This window comes from Hesperophylax consimilis, chromosome 10, assembly GCF_061612785.1.
Source record: "Hesperophylax consimilis isolate HC1 chromosome 10, BYU_Hcon_1.0, whole genome shotgun sequence".
Taxonomy (NCBI): Eukaryota; Metazoa; Arthropoda; class Insecta; order Trichoptera; family Limnephilidae; genus Hesperophylax; species Hesperophylax consimilis.
In genome coordinates this window covers 31,395,177-31,422,119 of record NC_142845.1, presented here as the reverse complement: position 1 = coordinate 31,422,119, position 26,943 = coordinate 31,395,177, and the positions used below count along the sequence as shown (strand labels likewise).

The following is a 26,943-nucleotide window of genomic DNA, read 5'->3' as shown; positions in this document are numbered from 1 at the left end:
ATAAAAAAATCGGTCTTGTTTTCAGATTGCGAGTAAAAATGCATCGGTGCCAATAACGTAGGTGCATATGTTATATCTCTCCATCTGAAAAGGGACTTTATCAAACATCCAAACAATAGCAAACTGACCCCTTTGTTTACCTACGGTTTTTCCCTCGCACACTCCCTTCTTCCCTTCTATAATCCATCTGTTCAAATTATCTAAAACATCTAAACAATATGAATAATAACATATGTACATCTGTAGAAATGTATTATATATTTGTACAGCGCTCCTGATGTGATTTTGCAAACAAACGGCGCTTTAAATAATTATTCAAAAATTATCTGTTTTACTCTTGACAAGTCCTATTTAATGTAATACCTATTATACCTCCATCTAATAACTTCATTGGCTCTCACTAAAAAAATCAATCATACGTAACAGAAAGACATTTTACAACGTGTAGCAGCTCAGTTACTCAGCAGCAAGGCCATATAAAAATGTTACTCATTCAAACAAGAATGAAAATCTTTCATGAATGTACGTTACCAGTTTTTTCAAACTCATTGTGACGTATAATATGGTGTATGGTAGACATGTACCGTATTATTATTTACAAAATTTACATAAGTAGATACATACTTTACCTGTGAGTAATAATAATGATTTTGCCGCTAATGACCCAGTTCTTATCATTTTTATATAATATATTAAAGTACTCTAGGTAGGTGGATGGTAAATACTCGAATATTCTACCTACAAAATTAATGATATACAAAATTACTCTTTATGGACATGTTGTTACTAACAATCTCCCCTTTTATAAGATATTATAATAGTGTAGGTAGTATGCAATGTATTATGAAAGGTATTATGCATGTCATATCTGGAGATGCTGTGTGGAGGGTCTTTTTAACCTCTTGAACGGCAGCGTATCCGGATAATACTAAACAAATATTTATATGAATATAAATAGCTTTTCCGGGAAACTACGTATTACAATTTACCATTTTTTTATGTTATGTGGTAATACTGTACAGTTTGGAGAGTATAGTTGAGGGGGATCTTTTTACCCCAGCAGGACTCTCTCGACCCATCGCCTTCAACCGCAGTGGGAGATGAGCTCAAACGTCTGTCACTCCTGGACACATTCACCCCATATTCCTTCTCACCACTCATTTTCCTTTCCAGATCTTCATTTTCTCCCTTTCCTTAAAAAACCCTCTACACAGCATCCTCAAAGATGACATAGGCCCTGAAGGAAATAGTTTTTCTCAGGGCGTCCTGTGTGGGATTGATTTTTAAAAACCTATCTATTTGACAGCAGCAATGGTAAAAAGAAGGCTTTGACATGAATATTTTCCCTAATGTTAATATTTTCATGTAAGTGTTAATATTTACCTCCTTTATGGGGCTAATTAAAGAACCATACTTCAACTTGTTAAAATATGAGTGAGTTCTATAATGTGGTTCTCAAAACAGTCAACTCATTGTGTCTGAACATTAGTATGATCATCCAATGTAAAATACACCAGAAATAAAAGCAGAATATTGTGAACAACAGAATTGTTGACATAACTATAAACTGAATTAGTTTATACCTATTATTAGTTAACCTAACCCATCCTTACTTATTTATTTTATAATCCAAACTGTTATCAATTGTCTCTTACTGGTAAAAAATGAATATAGTATGATGCCTAAGTTAATTATCAGGGACTAACCAAGATTCTGAAATTTACGTGCTAAGAAATTATTTGGGTAACTACTCAGGATCGCTGGCTACGCTTAATACGATTTTTTTAATCAAACATTTTAATTCCCCTAAATTACCATGCATTTGGAAAAAAAAATCATTCTTATTTTCAATTAAGTAAAATGAAAAATCACTTTCGTTGTATGTAATGACAGCCATTTAAAACAATTGAATTAAGCGTGGCCAAGTGCTCATCAAATAATTTGAAAACCAGATTGTCTTTTTTTAAATGACTAAATGCTTTAATCATGATCGTTAGCAGGTCGTGATAAAAAATACACATTCAAATAGTTCCTAATAAAGCACATCGAAGTGCCACACCCTTGAAAGCTGTTGTAAAATGGAAAAATGCCCCCATTAAAAACATTGGCCATTACCATTAAAAAGCTACTCAAACCTAGCCAACAATCATGGAAAGGAACGAACTAACCGCAAACAGCGCGAACCGTCGCATGCGCTGGTTCGTTCCTTTCGTATGATTCGTGGTTCGGCTCGCAAATTTATACGTAGCAGATGGCATTGCGCCCTCTCCCGTACCCGTGTTGTGACAACCAGTGGGCAGTGTTTGCATTTCCTTTTGACTTAATTTCTGGACACTATTGATTTTACTTACGCTACTGCGTAAAATTTTAACCTTGACGAAACTTTCTGCAATGACAAGGCTTAAATAAAATAAGAATCAAAGCTTCTGAAAACAACTGACATACATTGGCAAGAATAAAAGTGGCTGTTATTTTCATTGTATTTTATTAACTATCAACGTTCGTTACGGCCGCGGCAGCTAGAATGCTAATATTGTTTTATATTCAGTTTATTAGTTTACTGTTATTTCATGCTATCATTTTTTTAAAATGTTTCAATAGCTCACTAGATGTATTCTGTTTGTAAATTCCATGTAGAAGCCCGGCTGGGCGTAAAACAAAATAAATAAAATGTCAGGTCAATAAATTACACTAAGGAAGTCGAGTCCATTTAATTTTTCAATATCGACCTTCTAAGTATATGTATTTTTGTAGTTTTCAACATTTGTTTTCATAGTTAAAGTAATAAACAAAGTTTTAATTTATCTTTAATAGACCGGTCGGTGGCCGAGTTGACATCGCGTTTGGGTCCCACCCAGTCGTAGTGTGTTCAATTCCTCGGCTGGCTAAGTCCTCCATCACAACACAAGCAACATTTTCAGCTTACTGTGGTGGTAGTAGGAGATTTTCAAATACTTTCAGGTTATTCGTAACCCGGGAATGTTTTTCTTTCTTTTAATAAAAAAAAATAAAAAAAATCTAGGCCCACCAAAACGCACTAAATCTATGACGTGTCGAGTATGACGTCATATCGAATGAATTTTTTCGGCATCTCACTATTTTTTTTCAGTGTAAAAATACAGGAACGTCAAAACAATAAAGTAGTTTCTCCTGATGATTTTATATTACTTTCATAGAAAACCATAAATAAACATAGGTAATAAGATTATTTGCCTACCTATTTTGAAACATTAACTCAAACAATAACAAAAATATTTATAAATAATACTTTTATTGAAAATGTAGTACAATTCCATTTAAAAGCTAAAGAAATAATTTAAGAGTACCTAATGTTAAGTTAAGCTGGACAATACATTTGTTTCTAAATAACCCCTCTTTTCAACTTAATTACTATAAAATACAAATATTTACGTCGGGGAGATGATAAAAAACATTAATGTTTAATTTTTTGTCAAAAAAAGTTTAAAAATTTCATGTATTTTGACAGTTTCGGCAATGTTTTTTCTTTCTAGTAGTATTCTTATTGCAATATTCAATACACGTTTGATTTTACTAAGCCGGGTTGTCAAATACCCAAAGCTTTGGAAATGATTCCGGAAAAAAGGAAATATCATAAAAAATATACTATTTCTACGTTATTTATCACCCGAATAAAATATACTATTTCTACGTTATTTATCATTCGAATGAAATAACTCGCAAGCTTGAAAAGCTTAGTTTTATCTTTTATCCGTTTAATAATATTATTTCAGCGTGGGTACATTATTATTCGATGAGCGACGCTTCCTTTCGTGGCTGATTCAATCAGAATCACAATTAATTTGTCTATTATTCAATTAAGCGACCAAAAGAGCGGAATGGAGCTAGTCGAGCTCGGGGCCTCGATTCTCGACGAAGTCATTCCACTCGAACAATCAAAACAACAAACCCACTCGTTGTTCGAGTGGAATGACTTTTGACGTTTGGCGTATGTAAGTATGTACTTTCGGCGAAACTCAAGAATAATATTGTCGACCAATACATGCACTCTCGACGGCGATTGCGAGCGGCCTGGATTGGAGAATCGATACCCTGGGCATTGAGCACATAGCGCAGTGAAGTCAGAATAACTTAACCTCAGCTTTCCCGTTTAATTAATGAACCAGCCTATTTTTCATTGCTGAAGCTGCACTTTTACGTCCATTTACTTGGATATTTTTTTTAAATTTTGTATTTTTTCTATATTTATCATCCTCGAAAGAGTGCAATAGAAACTGATTGAATAACTTAGCCCAAGATTTCCTGTTTAATTCAATAACCAGTTTCGTTTTCACTACTGAACCTATTATTTATATTTTTATTGTCTATTTAGTTTATTTTAGTTATAGTATATTTGCGGCACGTTCCAGAGTGGAAGATACTACCAGTATCGCCCTGGTGTAAGACCACCATTCAGAATTGAAACGTTGCTCCAAATGGCTTGAGCCGTGTTTAGTGACTAGATCTGAATAACCAGGTACTTCCCCACCTTCCTCTTTCCCTTCCCCACTTACCTTCAGCCTCACAACATCCCCCAATTGGGGATGCCATAGTCTCACTGGCTCCAGACGGGAGCAGTTGGGACTCTTGTGAGGTATTCACTATAAAAAAATATATATATATAAAATCTCGCTAACAAGTGAAGCATTCTTGCAAATAAGATCCAAGAGATTTCTGCAGCTAAATTGCTAAATAGCATAAATGGAACAACTACTAAATTGGATGATCAACCAGCAAGGGAGAAGAAGTAGGTACTGATGTGAGCAAGGAAAAAGAGAGAGAAGGTGGTTGAGTATAAAAAAAAAAATAAAAAAAGTTGCCTATTATTCGATTAAACTATCAAGTCGGATTAACTTTAACTCAGATTTTCCCCTTTAATCAAAGACCCATTTTCATTACCGAGGCTTCACTTTTCTCTTTATTTAATTGCCTTTTTAGTTAATTTTTTTCTTTATATTTGTTAACCCTTTCAGACCTGAATAACAATATTTTTGATGCTTGATAACACTTTGCTGTAGGTTTTTTTCGTTACTTTAGAAGTTACAACTACTACATAATTTAAAGGAACAATAGGTCACTATTATCCATGCATGTACCTCACTTAAAGTGAAAAATATTATACGTACAAAAAATTAAACATTTTAATAATTCTGAAAAATTCCATTGAAATTAAATAACCAAAACATACCTTAAAAAACTTACGTAAAAAAACTACTTTATTGGTAGGCACGGAAAACAAAACAAGACATCAGAACAAAAACATAAAAACCTTTCAAAATATAAACATTACTATCGAAAACGAGTAACTACGTAGAATCTAATGAAAAATATATCGTACTGTATACTTATGTACAAAGCCAGCAATTGGAAAACGAAAATATATTTTTTCTCTTTAGATAGGGAGGAAAAAAATCTGAAAATCATTTACAATAATTTACCAACTTACCTGTTTCGGAGAATCTGAACAATTCATCAAATTTCAACGTTCATTTTCAAGTTCTGTGAAAGACTTTTTCAAGTTCTGTTTTTATTTCAGTTTTGTCAAGCAACTAGCCCACAATAATATAAAAACAGAACTTGAATAAGTCTTTCACAGAACCCGAAAATGAACGTTGAAATTTGATGAATTGTTCAAATTCTCCGAAACAACCCGTCCAATGTAGCATAAAACCAAAATTTTTCATGTCCATTTTTTGTCTATTAATGTCCACTTTGTCTGTAACAATAAGTCCCTATTTAATTCAAATTATTCATGTAGTTTTCATTACTGAAGCGGAACGTTTTCATTTTCGTACTTTCTTTCGAGCTGTTTGAATCTATTTATTTTATTCACAGAACTAATAATAAACACTGAACTTCATGGCCCAACCAATTCAGTAAATATTTAGCATATCGTAAAAAAGATCCATCGAAAATATTGTGTTAATCTTAGACATTCAAGTGTGAAGTAACATCTGAAGTAGAAAGAAACACTTGCGTGCTCTGCAATGAATTTTTCACAACCATCTCTGCAAGAAATCAAGGTCAATGCATTAATTTTGTAATATTTTTAAACGGAATTCAACTATATTTAATTTAAATGTTACTCATGTTTTCCAATGAAATACGATTTTTTTAAAATACGTAAAAAAAATCTTTGTGAAGTCGTGTAAGTTTGTAAGCTTGCCAAAATCACTAAGGACACGAATGTATCCTTTCGGAGGTTTCTTTAAAATATATTTTCTGCTCAGCGTGAGGTTCTCTAGTGGTAGTGGGAACCTTTCACCAAATTAACCCCCGCATTGGGGGGCACTCGGGACTCTGAGTGGTTCCGGTTCATGAACTATTAAAAGGGTCAAAGAGCTGATTTAACTGACCTTTCAAACTGGGAGAGAAAGATAAGAGCTAGGGATAAAATAAATATTTACTAGAATTCAGAACGTATTACTATGCCTACGTAGATTGAGCGGATGACGTAAAACATGAGTAGCGAAATTGACGCCTCGGTAATTTCGCGTCACGCAATTTATACGATGTGAAGATTCTGTGTGGAGTCAATGTAAAAAAACACATACTATATAGTCCGATTGAGGCCATGGTCCCACTGGCTTCGGACAGTGGGAGCAGTTGGGACTCTTGTGCGGTATTCAAAATTAATAAAAATCTTTTGTTAATAAATTTTTCCCACCAAAATTAAAATTATTTTCCATGTATTATAAAATATTCCAGCGCTTCCCAACGTTTCTTGTTTACTGCCCCCTTCTCAAAGATGCTTCTTTCCTTCAACCCCTTCTTTAGGAATTCAATCAGACCGACGATTTTACTAATAACTAATACTAATATTTACAATGGTGGACCACACATTAAAACAGAAATTTTAGAGCCGTATATTAGAATTATCAAAACATAATAACTTTTAAGATCGATTGTAATGTGCATTTTGTCGGTTTCTTTGTAAAATGAAGGATGCAAAAAATAAATAAATGAACGATTTATACTCTACGTACCTACCCATATATTTCAGGCGATAACAGAATGTGTTTAAGATATGTATAGTATAGTGCGAGTGTGAAAAGCTAAAAACTGTTTTGATCACCAACTTTTTCGACGTCTTCTGACATCCAACGCCCCCCGGGGGCGATCTTACCTACTTTGGGAATCACTGAATTAGACCTTCAACATTTATAACACCGCTAATCAACGTGCGAAAAGTCACTTGTCTACATTAATAAAATTGACACTAGAATAACAGAAGAGTATGTATGATACCATGTGAATGAAGTCGTCCTTTTGCCTACCCCTGCGGGAGACGGCGTGATGGTTAGTTAGTTAGTTAGACACCGAGGAGGTATAAACCATTACGAATAACTACATATCACCTATAATACTACATAATTTTTACAATAAATAATCTTGCATGGTTATTAAGAAGTGAAAAGTATGTTGATGGATAGGTATGTGAAAAACGCGTAATTCGTTATTCTTATTTTCGTAATATATCTAATAATTTCGTAATAAACATAATATCTCAGCGGCCACTTTTTCAAAAGCATGAAATTTCATTACGTTTACTATGGAAAATGGCAGCCAAATTACATATTTCGGATAGCAATAACTCAGATTTTCCAACTCAAGTTTCAAACTTTAAAAATTTTAGTGTTACCTAGTTGACAGTTTTTTTTTGTAATACTAATTGACGTGTACTCGGCGCTGCTAGGGTTTATCCTTGGAGCTATAGAATATACCGTAGTGCACTTTTCTGTAGGCCTTTTTAATATATACATACAATTCCGTTGTTTATTATTTTGATGTATCTCACGTTTAGCCAGCGTTAAAAATGTAAGCGCCCGATTTTTTTTGTATTACGAAACATCGACTTTTCTCTACTTTCTATAAATATAATATGCATGTATTATATACATAAACCTTTTGGAAGAAATTTTCTAAATGATAGTGAAAACTCTATCAAAATCCGTTGCGTAGTTTAGAAGAACTAAGCGCACAAAGAAACAGACGCGCAAAGCTACTTTATTTTCCACTATTTAGTTAAAGAAACAAAACAAACTATTGTTTGTCCGTTCAATGGAGGTCCCTCCAAAAGATTTAAAAATACTAATTTGATTCTAATCTAATTTGTGCCTTTGTCTGTAACTCCGGTTCAATGAACTCTAGAACTTGGATTCGCTTTGAATTTATTTAAATTGGAACTGATTGTGGGGACAATGCCATTGAATAACAGGGACAATTCAGCGATAAAGTCGGTACCAAAACGTACCACACATAAAGTGGGTAATTTATTTAATAATTAATTAATTATTTGAAATGCGTTTTTGTTTGTCAAATTTTTTTACAGATTTCAAGTTTCAGCAAATATTGTTTTTGTATATACTTTCAGCTTCACAAATCCTACAATTATAATAACCTGTGGTTTCCACACGTCTGCATTAGTGTATTATAATCTCTGAAGAGATAAACCGATGTGAGTTGAAAATGGGCATGCCTGTGTGCCCGAAACAAAGCACTTTTTAAACTTTGGGGGGAATTTGATCAAACATTATCAAATTAAAAAAAATAATAATTTTTAAAAAGCTAACCTATCTGGGGCTTAGGAATCGTGACGTCTTTTGGCGATTTTGGGGATTTATTTAAAAACAGTCTAAGTCACACTTTCATCGGTTTAATTTTCTCTTCAGTGGGTCATTTATTTAGGTTTCTTCAATGTTCTGTGCCGTGTTATTTTATGTATTTACTAGCTTTATACAGAGTTTTTCAGAAAACAGTAATAATTTTCCTATTATTTTGAACGTCAAGTGTGTAAAATATTATCGAGAAGAATCAACATTCTGCTTTGGGATTTCAAAAGGTGATGGGGTGGTTTTTCGAGATTTCACGCACACAGTCACCTTCCTCTCGCTTTGAAGGTCATGTGTGCAAAACTTCATCAAACTCGTAATAAAACTGTAGATCTGTGTAAAAAACAAAGCCACCCCGCCACAATCAGATATATAGTTAGATAAATTCAGTTTTCATAAAATCGTTGCAAAAATCTTGGAGTCATAATAATATTATAACAGTTCAGATATTCCTAAAATTTTATTCATCAGAAGGTAGCTAATGCATTATTCTATTTAAATACAATACATCCATGATGAAGCGAGTATAATTTTATATCTATATCGTATCAACATGACCGCCACCCATTTGATTGAACACTCTCACACACAGATAACGTCACGTATTCATATAAAATAGCAGCAGAAGTCCCGGGAAATTACAGGTATCAAATAAAATCAATATGTGCAGCGGGTTTAGATGCACGTGAGATGCGTGCGACTCCACTGCTGAACTATATGTACAATACCTGCTCACATCTATATGCATTCAATTCATCAATTGAAATGATGCTGTCAAGATTGGTACCTATTATTTATTTTGCAATCCATAAAAAATGCGTTGCGTTTCCTCCTTCCTAGAGTTAAAAGCATTATAATTTCAGGGTATATAAACAGGGCAGATGTATGAATTTTGAGTTTATCTGTGTACACGTGTTGCAAACGTTATTCTCCTTAGGGTAAGTATTTCAGTATTAGTAAAGTTAAGGAAAACGACTTTTTCAAAACTTCAATTTGGATTTGAGGTTAAAATACTTAACTAAACTTAAAAATTAATTTTTTAATCAAAACACATAGTATATCTCTAGTAAGGATATGTGCCACTTTATTTACTTGTGTATTAATAAAATATAGGCCATTAAATAATTAATTTTGTCGTTATTTTAGAGGAAACTTTGACATTTTTTGTGAATTAATGGTAGCTAATTTTGTACAACCTACCATGTGAATATAATGAAATATTTATAATATAATATATATACTATTTGTACTATTTTAAATCTCTTATAATCTTTGTACTATTTTTTTAATATTTTGTAAAATTATTAACCTCAACACAGGCTTGTCCTAGTGAGGTTAAAAATTCTAACTTAAAAAAAAGATACAATGTAAAGAAATGATAAATAAATAAATAAAATGAAAAAAAATAAAACATGGTAAAGAAAGCGTTTTTTGGGTCGAAGTTTTAAATTTATATACCTACAGCAAATTTGTGCTCCAACGTAAATCGGTCGTTTGTAATTTAAATTTAAGCCTAACGAAATACTTTATTAATCATTTGTGTTTTTAATTTATTAATTCATTAAATTTACGTAGCAGGTAGTTCTATTTTTTTTTACATAATCATCAATAACTTGCGAATAATTGCCAAAGTTTCTTCTAAAATCGTAAAAAATCGATTTCAAAAAAAGTAATACATAACCGTACTGTATATTTGCCACAGTGTTTAGTTAAAAAAATGATCATAAGTTTAGTCAAGTATTTTTGCCTCAAATCCAAATTTAAGTTCTATTCAGAATTTCTACCGATCTATAACATAGTTCTCTTGAACACTTTTTTTTTAAGTTTCCAAAAACATATGATATATTTTAAGAAAATATCTGTACATTCGTAGAGCCATAACAATAACTATATGAAATTTACTCTTTGGAAAAATGTTTTGAAAAAATGTTAAAAATACATTATGTTCTGTTATTTAATTATATTATAGGTATAAAAAAATATAGTTTTTCTTTAAATTCAACGGGTTGTTTCACGGTATTTGAACAATTCTTCAAATGTCATAGTTCATTTTCGAGTTCTGTGAATGTCCTATTCAAGTTCTGTTATTATATCATTGTAGGCCAGTTACTTGACAAAACTGAAATGATAACAGAACTTGAAAATTAACTTTGAAATTTTAAGAATTGTTCAAATTCTCTGAAACAACCCACCCTAAGTCATTCGTCGAGAGGATTTTGCTCTTAGGGTTTTATTAAATATTTCTATTATTATTGTTTATTTATTGGGGCGCTCCCTTTAACAATCTTATTTATATATCTACTTTTTCAACAACTTTGTTATTGTCAAAAGATCACAACAAGTGCGCAACACCAGAGGGACAAAGGAGTTTTCTTATAAAGCTCCGTTGCTTTATAATATGCTCACTGAAGATATAAAAACTGTGGGTTTGTTAAATCTATTCAAGGAAATGGTAAAAAATTCCACACTGGCTGAGAGTGGTGATTTTGGATTGCCCATGTTGTGGCTTCTGTCATGAGTCACCTTAGAGAGCCCATATTCGATGTAGTCCATCTGTGTATGTATTATGTAATCTACTTGTTAGATTAAATATACTTGTGAAGCTGCTCATCTCGACACAGGAATACCCTAGTGAGATGAGCAGCGGAGGAAAAACTGTGCGCCATAAAGTTTATGTTTAGACTTATGAAATTCAGAACAGAAAAAAAAACTAAAAGCTTTTGTTAGACCAAGTGGATATCCTTTGAAATTTACTTCAATAAAATACCATTTGAAAAGATCCTTCGGTTTCAAAGGAGAAACTACCTGGGGTCCAATAAAGAAAAGAAAAAAATTGTTTATTATTTCAGGCTTGTTTACATGGCTAGTCCACTCCGTCTTAGACTATTTGTTTATTTTTTGTGGACCATAACTATTTAGTAAAAAAACACGTTTGTCTGGAGAAGCAAAGCCGGGGAGTTTTAGCATTGTAAGCAGAAGATAATAATAAAATATATAGATGTGCCGAAGTAGCAAAATATCTATGTAAAACGGTCAGTTTTGTGCGTCACGACACTTGTACATACAAATTTCATTTTCTGCTGTTATCTACTATTTTCAGCTCACAGCGTAAATTCCATCACGAGGTGTGGTACTTTGAAACATATCTACGTAACTGAAAGAAAGCAAACAAAACGTAATATTTGGACTATAAATTTTATTAAAAATATCCAAAAGTATATTCCTAAAAAACATTTAGAAAAAGAGCAAAAAGTCGAGTTGTTTTTAGTGATCGACCGAAACTAGATTTCAGCCGAAACAGAAACCGACTTTCGACTTCTGTTAAAAACACTATGTACCCTAAAGTTAGGCGTTTTTATTGTTAGAATTATAAGGGTTAATTTTTTAGTATTATATAAAATGCACAATGAAAGAAAAGACTTCTTTTTAATGAGTAAATTAATTTACTTTCAGCGCCTCTTGGTTGTACGCCATAGGCAAGTAGGTACTAATAAGGAATTACAAACAGAATATATATCTTTAGAGCTACTTATAAACGTAAATTAATCAGTCAAGTCTTTAATAATCTGTATGTAATATTTAAGAAATTATTAAATGAATACTATTTCTCGGATATTTATTTTTTTATTTATTTATTTATCAATATAAAGTTTTTTTACATAAATTTTTCGACATCTGTCTCACCTGTGTCGAGACAGACGTATTTCACGAGTACGAACCTTTTTCTGTTGTTTTATATAATTCTGTATTGAACCTAATTAATGTTATATCATGTCTTCATTTATTAAAATATGATATCTACCTTCAATTGCACTAGAATAGGCTCCATAAAATAAATGTTTTTTTTTTCACTTTTCACGATCAATATTTTGTTTTAAAATAATTTTCTTAATAATTTAATTTTTATTTTGGTACAGTTATAAGAAGGAAATCTATAATTGGAATTATTTTGGCTATATTACACACGAAAATAAATGAATTATTTAAACGATAAACTATGACAAAATTATATAATATTTGAAAATTACAAACACTTGATTTTTGAATTCATAGAATGGGTTGCTTCACAGATTTTGAACAGATTAACAAATTTAAAAGTTAGGTTTCAAGTCTGTGAAAGTTCTGTTATCATTTCATTCAACAAAAATTGAATAGGACTTGCACAGAACTTGAATTGATTTACTTTGAAATTTGATGAACTGTTCAAATTCTGCGAAACAACCCTTTCTAACACAACTTTTATCTAACAGCTTATTTTAAAATATATATTTTTACATTATTTTAGAGGCATTTACACACGCGCCCGAGTAAAGCAAAACGCGATCCGTAACATCACTAACGCAGGTTTCGGTTTCAGAAAATTTTTCCCCGAAACTCGTTTACCTACTAGCCAAAATCAAAACATCGGTCGGTTACTAACTATATTATTTATTATTATCTTATATAAACTTAAGAGATTGAAGAGAACACCACTTTTAGAAAATTTTCAATTTCCTAGTCATACAAAGATAAAATGTATATTCCAAGATAAATGTATATACAAAGATAAAATAAGCTCAACTAGCCTTAAGTTTTAGTAGGTAGGGAGTTCGTAGTTAAATACATAATAAATTAATCCATTTATAACAAGCTTTTAACTAAAATATGTCTGTATTAATTTACATCAAAAACATGTTCGGGTGTTAATATAAACCCATGTTATTCAATATTCCTATTACATATTTTAACTAATAACTTATAATTACGAAATACCCTTCAGATAAATTCCTGGAAAACGAGCGTTATATAAAATAACCATTATAATTATGATTCGTGGCACGTGGAGCTTACTCAATTTTGACATCGAAATACACGTGTCTCTGCCGCGTTCAAGGGTCAAGGAGGTCAACTTCTAAGTAGGTGCTCTGATGATCCAATTAGGCTGCAAAAGATCGCACGGGATTTGAGATCGCCTTAGAATTTAAAGTACATAGGTACTAACGAGTGCGTACAAACACGCGAGCTGAATCACGACTACAGAAAAGGAACGAAGTAACCGCAAATGGCGCAAAACGCCGCTTAGGGTATCTTCGTTCCTTTCCTCTGTATACGCAGGATAATGAAGTTAAAGTTTTTGCTATAATGAGATAACGGTAGAATATACAGGTTTTCCAATAAAAGGTGTTATTTTGAATAGTCCGCTATTTCGGTAGATATTACTTTTGAAGCTGTCGTTTTTTGACATTTGACAAGTAGAAACTACGCAATTAATAAAAATGGAACGATACACGCTTCCACAACGCATTGAAATTATTAAAATTCACTTGCGTGAATCAAATTCAAATCATCTTGAGTGATGATCCCCATTTTCACCTCGGTGGCTTCATCAACAAGCAAAATTGTCGCATCTGGGGCTCGGAAAACCCAAGAGTTATTGTTGAAAATACCTCTCTATCCTCAACTTGTGACTGTTTGGTGCGGTTTATGATCCGGCGGAGTCATTGGACCTTACTTTTTCGAAAATGAGGTTGGAGCAACAGTTACGGTGAATAGATTGCGCTATCGAGAGATGATTAATGATTTTTTATGGCCGGAATTGGATGGTATTGATCTGGACAACGTTTACTTTCAACTAGACGGTGTTACGTACCACACAAGCGACGAAACCATTGATCTTTTATGATTGAATATCAAAATAACACCTCTTATTGGAAAACCCTGTATATATATACTAAAAACTGGTAAATCTATTTTTTGGTGTCTCACTAAAAGTACCTACCTGAACGGGGAGATATGGAGTCATAACATTTGTATAGGTGTTTATGTATGGAGTTTCTAAGTGATGAACTATTTTCTGCTAACAAAGTCATTTACGTCACGATTTACGATCTAAGGAACCTTGAAACGTTATTTTAAAATTAGCGTAGACTCGAGAAAAATGCGGGATTGTGTCAATTCTAGGCAAATCATTTCCTATTTAGAAAATTACATTTATATTCAAAACAAATTTGAGTTCATTGAACTAAATTTCAGGCAGGAATAACTAACTAAATAATAATGTTTGATAATATATGTAAGTACTTAATTATAGTTTCATAATTTTCGATTGCTAGCAGGAAAAAGAGATACCTTTCCTTACACGCGACGCGTGTATCAAAAATTAGTGGTTACAAAGGAACTCTCGGTGGCAGGAGTTGAGTTGTATAAAATTATATTATATAATTTTACAAATGTAACGTTTCTAAAATGAAATGTCGCAAATACGTGACGTGGTTCATATTATTTATACAATAATATGTGAGTTGTCTTGATACCAATTCCGCAGTGCTAATGAATAAAATAAAGTAGTTGAACAACGCATGCAAATATTGACACCGATTGTATGTTAATTAATATTATTGACGCCCTTGCAACGGAACGTTATTAAGTTTTCTAATTTTTCCTTGTGCCGAGACGTGTGGCGGTCTATAATCTCTGCCTATCCCTGCCGGTAAAAGCTACCCATAACTGTATTGCAGGCTGCGTAAACAATAGTCCGGGCTTGTTTCCAAGTTTAATATTTTGCAAATTTTACAAATGTGTTTCAATTTACTGCACAGAAAAGGCCCACAATGTACTGCGATGCAAACATTTGCCCTTTGGAAAACTTTACGTCTCTGCGCACGGTCTGGTTATTTCAACGTGAGCTCTTCAGCGGTCAATGTACGACTGATGTCGTAGTTTATTCAGAGCATTCTCGAACCCTCCTGGTGCCAAAAATAAGGTCACGTGGTTACCCTCCAGCTCGTTGAAATCATACCACGATTTCATGTTACAGCAAGCCTCTCAATTTACAAATCCATGGGTGATAGTTATTATTTGTCAATTCGGTTTGGAAATTAACAATTTTTTTTATTTCTTCATATGAAGCGGTTACTTTGTGATGTGACATTATAATTTAAAATTAAACAATAACTTTGTAAACATCACTTATAGGTAAATACTTAATGTCGACCGGGTTTCGCTACAACCGTAGCTTCATCAGGACAGTATAATACTAAGCCTTAACATCTAAAATATAAATTAACATGTGTTGATATCACGGTAAGTAGACGGTCTGAGCTACAGTGGAAGAGGTAGGCAAGGGCGGATCCAGCTTTGGCGCCAGGGGGGGGGGGTCACGTAGTCGTGGTCAAGTTTTTTTTTTTTTTTTTAAAGAAAGACAAACATTCCCGGGTTACGAATAACCCAACAATAACTCCTACCACCACCACAGAAAGCCGAAAATGCTTGCTTGTGTTGTGATGGAGGACTTAGGTCCGGTCAGTTACAGTTACAAGAAGTTATAATTTAATTTTGATAATAATATATACAAGTAAACAGTAGGTATTGTTGGATATGGTAACACTAGGTATATCATTAAGATTGTCTTTTGCTCCGCAAGCCCGGGCGGCGTAGGCTCGTGTAATGTCAATTGTCAACCAATACAGTACAGATTACAATTATTAATCGTGTTCTTATTTCACCACAATATAACATGGTGTCAGGTGTTCATTTTAAATGATTCTGAAGAATTTGTTACAAATATTAAAAATGTGTCCACTTCCGTAGTTATTAATTCATCATCTAGAAAAATAAAATCTGGTACTTACCGCTAAGTCCGCTAACTTTATAGTTATACACGGGTTATAAAGTTTTAAAATCGTTGAACGTAAAATATATTAATTGTAAGGTATTGTTTTATTAATCTAAAATATAAATAACTTGCATCCCTCGTGCGGCATAATTTTATTTTTTTTAAATTCAATTATAATTTCGCCGAAATAAATTAAAATATTAGCCTTGGGCAAAACCTCGATGAACGAGGTTGTGTCTCGCCTTAAGAATTGCTTTAGGAAGTATAGGAAGGCTGGTAATTCGCGCGGGCGCGTTAGACCTGTCCAGACCTGTCAAAAAACTTCCGAAAGAATAAGTTCTGTAACTTACTAAAATTACGTTAAGTGACTTTTGGTGTCGTTTACATTGGGAATTTGGCCAAACTCGCCTTCAAGAGCGATTTACAGGAAAAAACTTACGAGTCTAACCCCAGCCTTAGAACATTAACAAATAACATTTGAGTTTAAACACACATACACTGGCATAATGAAGAAACTGATTAGATTACTTACCATTTCTTGTAATGAATTGAATTTGCAGCAACAATTTTTAAGAACACTATTACTTATATTGGAACTTATTTTTTTTAACTTAGTAAACAAATAAAAGTAAACACTTTATTAATAAAGTTTAGTCGTTCCGATTGAGGTTAGGTTTTGCTAGACGCTAGACCAAGGCTGCCCAATCCCAGGCCATTTAATACAAAGTATTATATTAAATTAATTAAATATTGAAAGTACTTAAATAAAATTTATATTGTGACAAAAAATATATAAAAACATTATGTTTAACAATTTTAATTAGTGGTCCACCTAGGTCCTGGATGGGCCCAGGACCTAGGTAGTCATGACCCCCCCTGGGCTGGGGCCCAGGGGGGGGGGGGGTCATGACCACCGTGACCCCCCCCCTGGATCCGCCACTGGAGGTAGGGATAGGTAGGAGATTGAGATGCGAGTGCTCTTTGTCAATAGGGGACAATCTGAGTATAGGGCTTTTATTTAGGTTTATTTGGTTGTTGATGACTTTGCTATTGACGTTTTTGGCTTTCCTTAACTCTAGCGCCTCTAAGTTATCCAACCTAAGGCCTATTCCGTTTTTATGCAATAGACTGACGCCAGTGTTTTTGTCAAACGTATGGTTGGTTGATATGAGATTATTTGCGTACCCTCAAAAGCTTATAATGATCGTCGTTTAGGGTCAGGGATTATTATTTCAACCCTTCGCTTCTTGGATTACTTAGATTATGTGGTATTGCTGATGACTTTATATCTCATCATCATCTTGGAGAGTCCGGTCTTATGCTCTCCCCCTCACAATACATTAATTCACCACCTACAATAAAGCATCCCAACACTCCTTCATCCTTCAGGATTATAGTAATGATAGATAAGCCTTTTTGGTAGTCTGGTATCTTACGTCTTTAATACATGTTTTGTTTTGTTTGCAGAGTCGTGCCATTGCTGTTGATTCGTGCAAAATCCTATTACCTGTATCCAATGGCAGGTATTCTAGAAAGGTCGAAGAACATGGTTCCATAGAGCTACAATTAGAGGCGCTACTGCATACTAATATCTCGTCGAAACTTGTTACACTATTATAACGCGATAAGCGGTGCGCACAGACCGGATTCGGAGAGTTGGGGGTCAGTTGGAGGTCAATATTCTAAATATAATACATCAATATCATTTGAATGATATGACAGCTATGCAATTCGGTTTAAAGGTTAAACGCGAAGCTCGCTATATTCTATGTGTTCATAGATGGCGTTAATTAATTTATTTTATTAAAATACGCTTTTCACAAAGTATTGATTTACAATATTAAAACACATTATTTGTATGTGCCTGTACATACGCAATATGAATAAACAGTTTTGTCCGTAAACAAAACTCCATTAATTCAAGATAGGCATACAAATAAAATATTGGATTGAATCATCGGTAAAATATTGTATTTTTATGCCTTTCTCGAAATCATTGCGTTTTTAAACGAACAAAACTATTTATTCATATTCATATTGCGTATGTACGGGCGCAAACAAATAATTTGTCTTAATATTGTACAGCAATACCGTGCAAAAAGCGTATTTTAATAAAATAAATTAATTAACGCCATCTATGAACACGTGGAATATAACGAACGTCGCGTTTAACCTCAAAAATATTTTTATAAGGATTTAAAAGATATTTTAAATGGTTGATAAATATAGTGGTTGGAGTGTCAAGGAGTTTTTTTTATTGTGTTTATTTCTTGCTAGAGCAATCCCGATGAGTTACAGAACTCATTTTAGGGCAGGAGGAACTTACAATTCATATGTAGGAGGTAGTAGGTACAATTTTACAACGGTATTTTGATATCAAATATAAGTTGAGTAAGAGTTGTTAAAAATGAATTAAGAAAATGTTAATGCATAAGTAATTGGGAAAAAGCAACCTTGGTTTATGTATAACCGCAACCTATTTCAGATTTTTCCTATGGACAGTTACATATCTATACGTAGGTACTTGTTATCAAATAAGATGAGAAATTAGGTTTTTTCAGATTGGCGGCTTGCGACATAAATAACAATTTTCTGAACTAAAATATTCGAAAACGGGTTAACTCAACTTTTGAAATAGTGCTTACTTATATCGTTATTAAAATAGATTTGTGTTGAAATTAATCTATAATTATAACAGATTTCAGATGCATCACATCGTCTGAAAAGAAAAAGTTTATTGCAAACACGAAAATTTTACGTTGGTTTTTTACTTTATTCTTAGTTGTTCATCACTTAGAATTTGAAAAATTCATCATATTTCAAAGTTAATTTTCAAATTCTGTGAAAGATCTATTATTTCATTTCTGGAAAGCAACTGGTCGATAGTGATATAATGACAGAATTTGAATAGAACTTTCACAGAACTTGAAAACAAACGTAGAAATTTAATGAATTGTTCAAGTTCTGTGAAACAAACGTCTCTTAGGACGGGTTGTTTCAGAGAATTTGAACAATTATTCAAATTTCAAAGTTAATTTTAAAGTTTTGTGAAAGTTCTTTTCAAGTACGTTTATTATTTCAGTTCAGTCAAGTAACTGGCCTATAATGATACAATAACATAACTTGAATAGGATATTCACAAAACCCGAAAATGAACGTAGAAATTTGATGCTTCGAATTCTATGAAACAAGCCATCCTTAGAAACCTTTGTCCAGATGTTTTAAGAATTAAGTTGATTAGTGTTTATGTGGGCAGTTAAGTGTATATCTTCATTAATCAATCATCTGGTAGGATGCTACACATAGAAAAGTATTTTGAAAAGATAGCCGTATTCTGAATATCTAAGCTGACCATGAAAAAATTGAGAGACTAATAAATCTATCAGCAGCTTATGAATTTCATGATTCATCTAGTTTATTATTTATTTTTAAAAGGAGGCGTTCTAATTTTGTAGAATGCTCTTCTTTGTTTTGAATTGGGAACAGCTGTTTAGACACGTGCGCGCGCATCCGGGTTAGATTTTAGGAGAGGGAGGGGGGGGGGGAAGAATATCAAAGTCGGAAACAAATAATACCTAATCGACCTACTATGTTAACGACTTTCGTCATGCTCTGCTATCAACTTGTACGGCATTTGCTAACTGTTTCAAACGTCGTTAAATCTGAATAGTCACACTGAAATTTCATGAGTACCTACGTAGGTAATTTTATATTTCTGAGATTTCCTGGCATTAGTCATTCCTACGTCTAAACATTTTCTCAGACGTTTTTTTCTTTGATGATTTTTATACACAATTTGTAACTTTTTTTTATATCGACATGATGAAAAACTTGTTCATCATAATTCAATGTAAGGGCGTGAACTAACAGTAGGTAGGTTTTTTTATACTTTTCGTAGGTTTTTTTTATACAAAAGTGGACAAAGATTTCACACCAAGAATATAAGTCCGTAGGTAAATAGTGATTTAGAGATAAAACATTAAGAGGGTGTTTATTCAGTATTTGATAGACGGCGAGATAAAAAATAAGACTTCGTCTCAACACAAACTGTGAGTACATCCGTGCTCTTAGTCGTATCTCGCAAGGTTACAGTAACATTTTAGCAAATGAACAATAATTTAAACAATATTTGCTCACCCAGTAATTTCAGAGGCGTCCTGGCAACGAATAGTGGAGGGGTGTTTGGAGTATCGTTGGCTGAGACCAGATTCTGAGTTCCTGCCACCAAAGATTCCCTCCTCATTCTCGTATAGGCTGTACCCAATGACTCGTATCTATTCAGCGTTGGCTTAGGCCTGACCGAGTCTCTCCTCAGGAATCCAAAAGACTGAGCGGACCCAATCGCCAGAGAATTCTTCCTGGAGTGCTTCATGTTGGCGTACTCTGCCAAAGAGCAACGTCTGGACAAGCGGGCATCTGTTTCTTCAGCTGTTTCCTTCTTGTTTTCTTTGAACACATCCAGTAGAGCTGTCATGCCTAGGTACAGCACAAACACTAGCATCAGTTCTATTACAAGGGTCTTCAGAAGGTTTACTTCTGTTGTCTTTGGCTTCACGTGGTATTGGTGGCAGCATTCGCAAGGGGGTTCCTCTGGTTGCTTAGAGTAAGGATCTCTTGGCAAGAAGACGTGCATAGCGTCGCACACCCCTTCATGTTCAAGTAACCGCTCATTAATAGACAAGGGATACTCCGTCTTTATTTGATTCAGTTCCACTTCAGCGACATTACTCAAATCTATGTACTGAAAATAATAATATACTTTCAGTAGAGAAAAAGCCGCACAAGAACAAACTAGGACGCGCCAAGCAACATCTGTGTTTTTGTTCGCTCTAAACAGACCAATTCCCAGGTCTATCATCTTCATTAATCCGTACAATCGTATTGTGTACGCTATCCAACAGATGGGGATATGATAATGGTGCGGTGTCCGCTGCATGGGGATAGTCGGATACAGCGCTCAACTGTACCGCCAGTTGAGCTCTTATCGCGTTGTTATCAAAACAATAACTCACAATCAGTCTCACATAATCGCAATGGCAGACACAATAACAGTTAACTCACTGGGTTTAATCAACTTTCAGACGGTAACACGGTAACTATTTGTCAGAATGTATCGAACGTTTAAATTCCTTTGTTTTGATGAGCGGGCGGGCGCCTGAGCGAGCCATAGAGCGATGTCGCTAGCGGTAACAACCGACTGCTAGGGAGAGTGAATGAGAATTGGCCGGACGAACGGAGGAACGGGACGAAGTATAGAGGTTTCGTCCGTTTCTTCGACTGCGCACAAATTTGCGCAGAGCCTAGTGCCCGGGTGACATTTGAGCTACCTGCATCCCTTCGAAACTTCCGACCAAACTGCATAAGTACTTAGCGCTTAGGTACACGCCACAGGAAACCGAGCGTCTCACGCCCTTACTAGTTGACTGAGGCATGACAAAGAAATGAATGTCACGTTACTGTAGCGACCTGTTAAATAGAAACGCTGGACAAATATAATTTGTGAATGTAAATTCATGCATTATTTTATTTTTATTCTAAAAACGTAATAATTTGTTTATAAAAACATGTTAATTTTGGTACTAAAACACACAATAACTACCTAATTACCTGCATAATGTGCAGAGATGTGCTTTATTTCAAATAAATCCATTTCAAATGGAAATGCAAAATGCAAAATGGGTATTTTCCATTTTGCATTTTAAATGCTTTTCTAAAAACCATTTTGCATTTTGCATTTTAAATGCTTTTCTCAATGCATTTTCCATTTTAAATGCTTTTTTGCAACATTCTTCCTACTATCTACATTCATCTTCTTTTCATAAGCCCCAAATATCAGTCGGTCCTCAATCTCACTATGAGAGATAATTTACATTTGTCAAGTTGCTCCCTGGTAGGAGCCCTGGCAATTGAGTGATACCATTACAAAAAATACTGATTCAAATAGGTACTGAACATGGGGGCGTGACGCTGTAATATTAAATGTTAGATAGCAGCTTCTATGTTTTTACGTTGGCAACATTAGTCCCGCGCAAATTTGTTGTGGTTTCATAATCTGTAGTCGTGGTGTTTTTGGATTTACCATCATGTAATATGTTTGTTTAAATATCAATAAAGTGACTTTAAACAAAGTGTTTTCTTTTTTATTATTTAAAATGTCAAGTCACAATGTGTTTGCTTCTTTTTAAAAAATATTTTAATTGTTTGACCTGAGAAACCATTTTGCATTTTCAATGCATTTTGAAAATAGGTATTTTGCATTTTGCATTTGAAATGCTTTTCTAAAACCCATTTTGCATTTTGCATTTTCAAATGGAAAATTTTTGACCCATTTCCATTTTGCATTTCAAATGGTTTTGGGTACCCATTTTGCATATCTCTGATAATGTGTTATACATATATGTATACATATTATTAAGTGACAAAGCATTTTCTGGTGTATTTTGCCCCCTTCGTTTAGGTAGACCACGGGCACGGTAGAGGAGGGTTAGCTAGAGAAAGGCACTTCAGAGAAGGCACTAATTCCCCTGTTCTCCACAATATTTTCAAATCAATGTACTAGAGCAGAGGTTCCCAAAGTGGTCTATATGGACCCCCAGGGGTCGATATCGGGTTGCTGGGGGTCTATGTCAGCTAGAAAAAAAATTGGGGGTCCACGAGGTCCAAATGGGGGTTCAGCGGACCCCCATTTACCTCAACTCAGTATTTAGGAGTTCCGTAAATGACACAATACACCTAACACAAATAACACAGTTTACATAATACTAATAATAGACTGAGGAATTACTTATTTGATATTTGTATGTTTATATATCGTAAAGTTGTTTATTGAGGTAGACTTCAAAACTAAGTATGAGGACATTTTGACTGTGGAAATGGAATGTTGAAGAATCGGATATCATATGACAAGAAGAACTGATCGGAATAAGCGCTAACAAAGAACTTAAGGGGCAGTTCTGTAGGGCTAGCTACAGAAAAAAATTCCCGTTGCTTATCCTGCTCCATTTTCATTTGGTGTAATACCTCACAAGGGCGCCCCTGTCTGCACAATGCAAAAACAGATGAACTATATCGCCACCCGGTTGTAGGGCAGGCAAAGGAAGGGAATCTTTTTACGAAAAAAATAAATGATTATCACATGGAACGTTAATAGTTTTAGGAAAATTCAATATTCGGCAGGCAAAAACGAAACGGAAAAAATATTTGGCAAGTGGTCTATGAGGCAAAAAAGTTTGGGAACCTCTGTACTAGAGAATACTCTTCGTCATCATTTCAGAATTCCCCTAGAGATATCACATCACTGTTGAATTTTGAAAACTATTCTTTATGAAACCACAAAAAAGCGACGTTCCCAATTAATGTGGCCTAAAAGAGATCTACTCTAGTGGACCCCCATTTACATGACATTTATTGATCTGGGGGTCGATAAAGACCACTTTAGGATTGTTTTCCCTGCACGGATAAAATGAGTAGTCATTGCTAATAATCTCTTCAAAAGATTGGTAATCCGGTAAAAACTTGATTGCAGGCCGTTTCCTGAATAACTTTTAGTATATTCCCAATACATCGGAACACGTGTTTATGTACCTGCATTTGCCTTAAGGCCGAGTGTAGACCTGTCAAAATCAACTATTTTCGACACACAAGAACTCTGTTGTTCATTTCCAAAACAATATTTTTTCTAACTAGAATTTATTTTAAAAACGTTTGCCTGAAAACAGTAAGATGGCGGTAATGTAAATCTTCGTTATCATCGTTATAAAAGTTATGAATTTCAGTTACCAGATGGCACTATTTTTTTGTATTATTACGCATTGTAAAAAATATACCTACATTCCTCTTCCTAGCATCCCATGTTTATATATGACGGCCGGCATAGTCCAGTGGTAACGCATTGGACTGCCATTCCGAAGGTCGCGGGTTCGAACCCGGCGTGCGCAAATAAATTTTATTTGATTAATTTGTGTTATTTCACAATTAATTAATTAAAATAATATATAATATATAGTATATTTGCGGCACGTTCCAGAGTGGAAGATACTACCAGTATCGCCCTGGTGTAAGACCACCATTCAGAATTGAAACGTTGCTCCAAATGGCTTTAGCCGTGTTTAGTGACTAGATCTGAATAGCCAGGTACTTCCCCACCTTCCTCTTTCCCTTCCCCGCTTACCTTCAGCCTCACAACATCCCCCAATTGGGGATGCCATAGTCTCACTGGCTCCAGACGGGAGCAGTTGGGACTCTTGTGAGGTATTCACTATAAAAAAAAAATGTTTGTATTGACATAAAAAAGATAGTGCTATGTATTTGTCTTTGAGAAAGGAATGAAGCAACCGCAAACAACGCATAACGCTGCTTGCGGTTGCTTCTTTCCTTTCGTTTCAATGTGTTTATAAATTAATACTGTCACTTTTTCATACAACATTTTACATTTTATCTTTGGTGACACCTATAGCGGAGCGGGTGGGACTTCAACACTTCTCATTTTAAGCAGCCATATAATGTTGGAGATTTATTGCTTTCCCTACTTGAGATAGACAATAGATAAGCCGCCACCATTCTCGCGTTCACCGCCGCCGTTATAGACATCTGTGGGCCATATAGCCTGTCCGTGTTTCCGTCACTGAATCGCCAAAGACCATCGCCCTTACAAGAGAATCATCTGGCGATTCCTGCAACCCCGCTGCACAACCCCCGCGTCCCTACGCCCTTGGAAGTAAGAAATCCAACTGAAGCCGCGCCCTTTGTCTTCTGTCGATACGCAGTAATATTTTCAACAGTGAAATGACGATGAAATTAAAAACCGATTTACTTAGAAAATCATCGAGTGAAGAGTGCCTCACCATGAGTACCGTTAATTTACCCCCCCCCCCTTCCTTTAATCATAGCTGGTTGATTTTAATTTCTTTGTAATATACAATTACATTTTTACAGCATAACATCCCTTTACTACTTTGTTTTATTGCAAATCATCGATCTTTTACCATGTTCACCAATTCATTACTACGCGGATGACAAAACAGTTCATGATAGATTTTTGTTTTACAAGCCCCCGAAGGGCACGAGGGAAGAGTTTTTTTTTATTAAATCTATTTTTTTAATTGTTTTATCTACATATTCTTAATCAAGGTGTCAGATGTTTGTTTAAATAAGCAGAGCTTGGTATGTTTATTTAATTTTTAAATTTGTTTTAAACACTCGAAAATTTTTTGGCATACAAATATGGCGTGTTTGCAAAACATCTTAGTAGTACTATTAGGTACTACCTAGAGTACTTATAGAACCTGAAAATATAGACGAGCCAATTTTGTAGAAAAAACTCCAAGTTAGGACAAATAACGGTAAAAGGTCTGTGAATGTTTTTTTTTCATGACCAGATTTTTTCATTATTACTTCGACGGTCTCCGTGGTCGAGGGGTAAGGCTCTCGACAAGCAATCCGAAGGACGCGGGTTCAAATTCCGGAATGTGCAAATAAATTTTATTTGATTATTTGGTGTTATTTCACAATTTAATTAAATATAATATATAGAATATTTGTGGCACGTTCCATGGTGCAAGATACTCTCAGTATCGCCCTGGTGTAACACCACCATTCAGAATATTAAGCTAGCTTGGAATGGCTTTGGCCGTGTTTGGTGACCAGAACTGAATATCCTGGTACTTCCCCACCTTCCTCTTCCTCGTCTCATTCCCCTCACCTACCTTCAGTCTCGCAACATTCTCCAATTGGGGATAGGCCATAGTCTCACTGACTCCAGACGGGAGCGATTGAGACTCTTGTGTGGTATTCAATTCAAAAATGTACTGCTAGACGTAAAAAGTAGAAGAAAAAAATAATATAACTGGAAGTGGGTGTACAAGCGTGTCTCCTGGGCCACGGAAAAAATATCATTGTGGTCCTGCCCCATGGTTGACCTTGGTTAATCTCGGTAAACCATGGTTATCGTAATAAATATTTAGAAAAAAAAAATCTACTTATTTAGCCCTGAGGGGTTTTACATGTAGGTAGTACAATTTTAACATCAATATTTAAATTTAGACCGCAGAACGGGTATTATTTATTGAATAAGTGAATCTACCTGGCTATTCAGATTTGGTCACCAAACACGGCTAAAGCCATTTCAAGCAACGTTTCAACGAAAGATCTGTTTTTGAAAAAATAATAAAATACACAGATTTGGGAAATGAGTTCAAAAGAATTTGGCATTCTCACTATAAAAATATTACCATTTGTAATTTCGGCTACTGGCATTATACCTAGCTCTCTTATAAAAAATTTAGGCGTATTAGATCTATCAAAAAATTTATATATAAAAATGCAAAAGTCAATTACAAAATATTATCATATATGGCTTGTAGAGCATTGACAACATGGTCAGGTTCTCTAATTTTCATACCGCGTTGAATTCGGCTATCCGCTAACTCTGGCAAAAGTGATTCGTTGAAAAATTTGGCAGGCGTGGTAACACTTTTAGCTCAAATTCATTGTCAGGATATATTCTTATTACTTCTACTCCACTTTCAGAATAAATTATAATGTCACAGAAGTCCTTTCTTGTAATGAATAATTGTCCTAGAACTTGAAATGAATAATTATGTGACTTCTTCAACACAAGTATTCCATTCTGCACGGCAACGAAGATATTATCTTCCAGAGCTGCGTCAAAAATAGTTTTGTTTCCGATTGAGGGCAGGCATTTTACTTCCGCTATACCAT

At 34.3% G+C, this 26,943-nt stretch overlaps 1 protein-coding gene across 1 annotated transcript in view; it reads right to left on the bottom strand.

The window, feature by feature from the left end:
- Window positions 1-21,423, bottom strand: part of LOC149420616 (uncharacterized) — a 36,069-nt gene extending 14,646 nt beyond the window's left edge. The window contains exon 1 of the mRNA XM_089636836.1: window positions 20,362-21,423. Within this exon, the coding sequence (XP_089492962.1) occupies window positions 20,362-21,160 (799 nt within the window). The 5' untranslated portion in view covers window positions 21,161-21,423. The remainder of the gene's footprint in view (window positions 1-20,361) is intronic.
- Window positions 21,424-26,943: the final 5,520 nt, after the last annotated feature.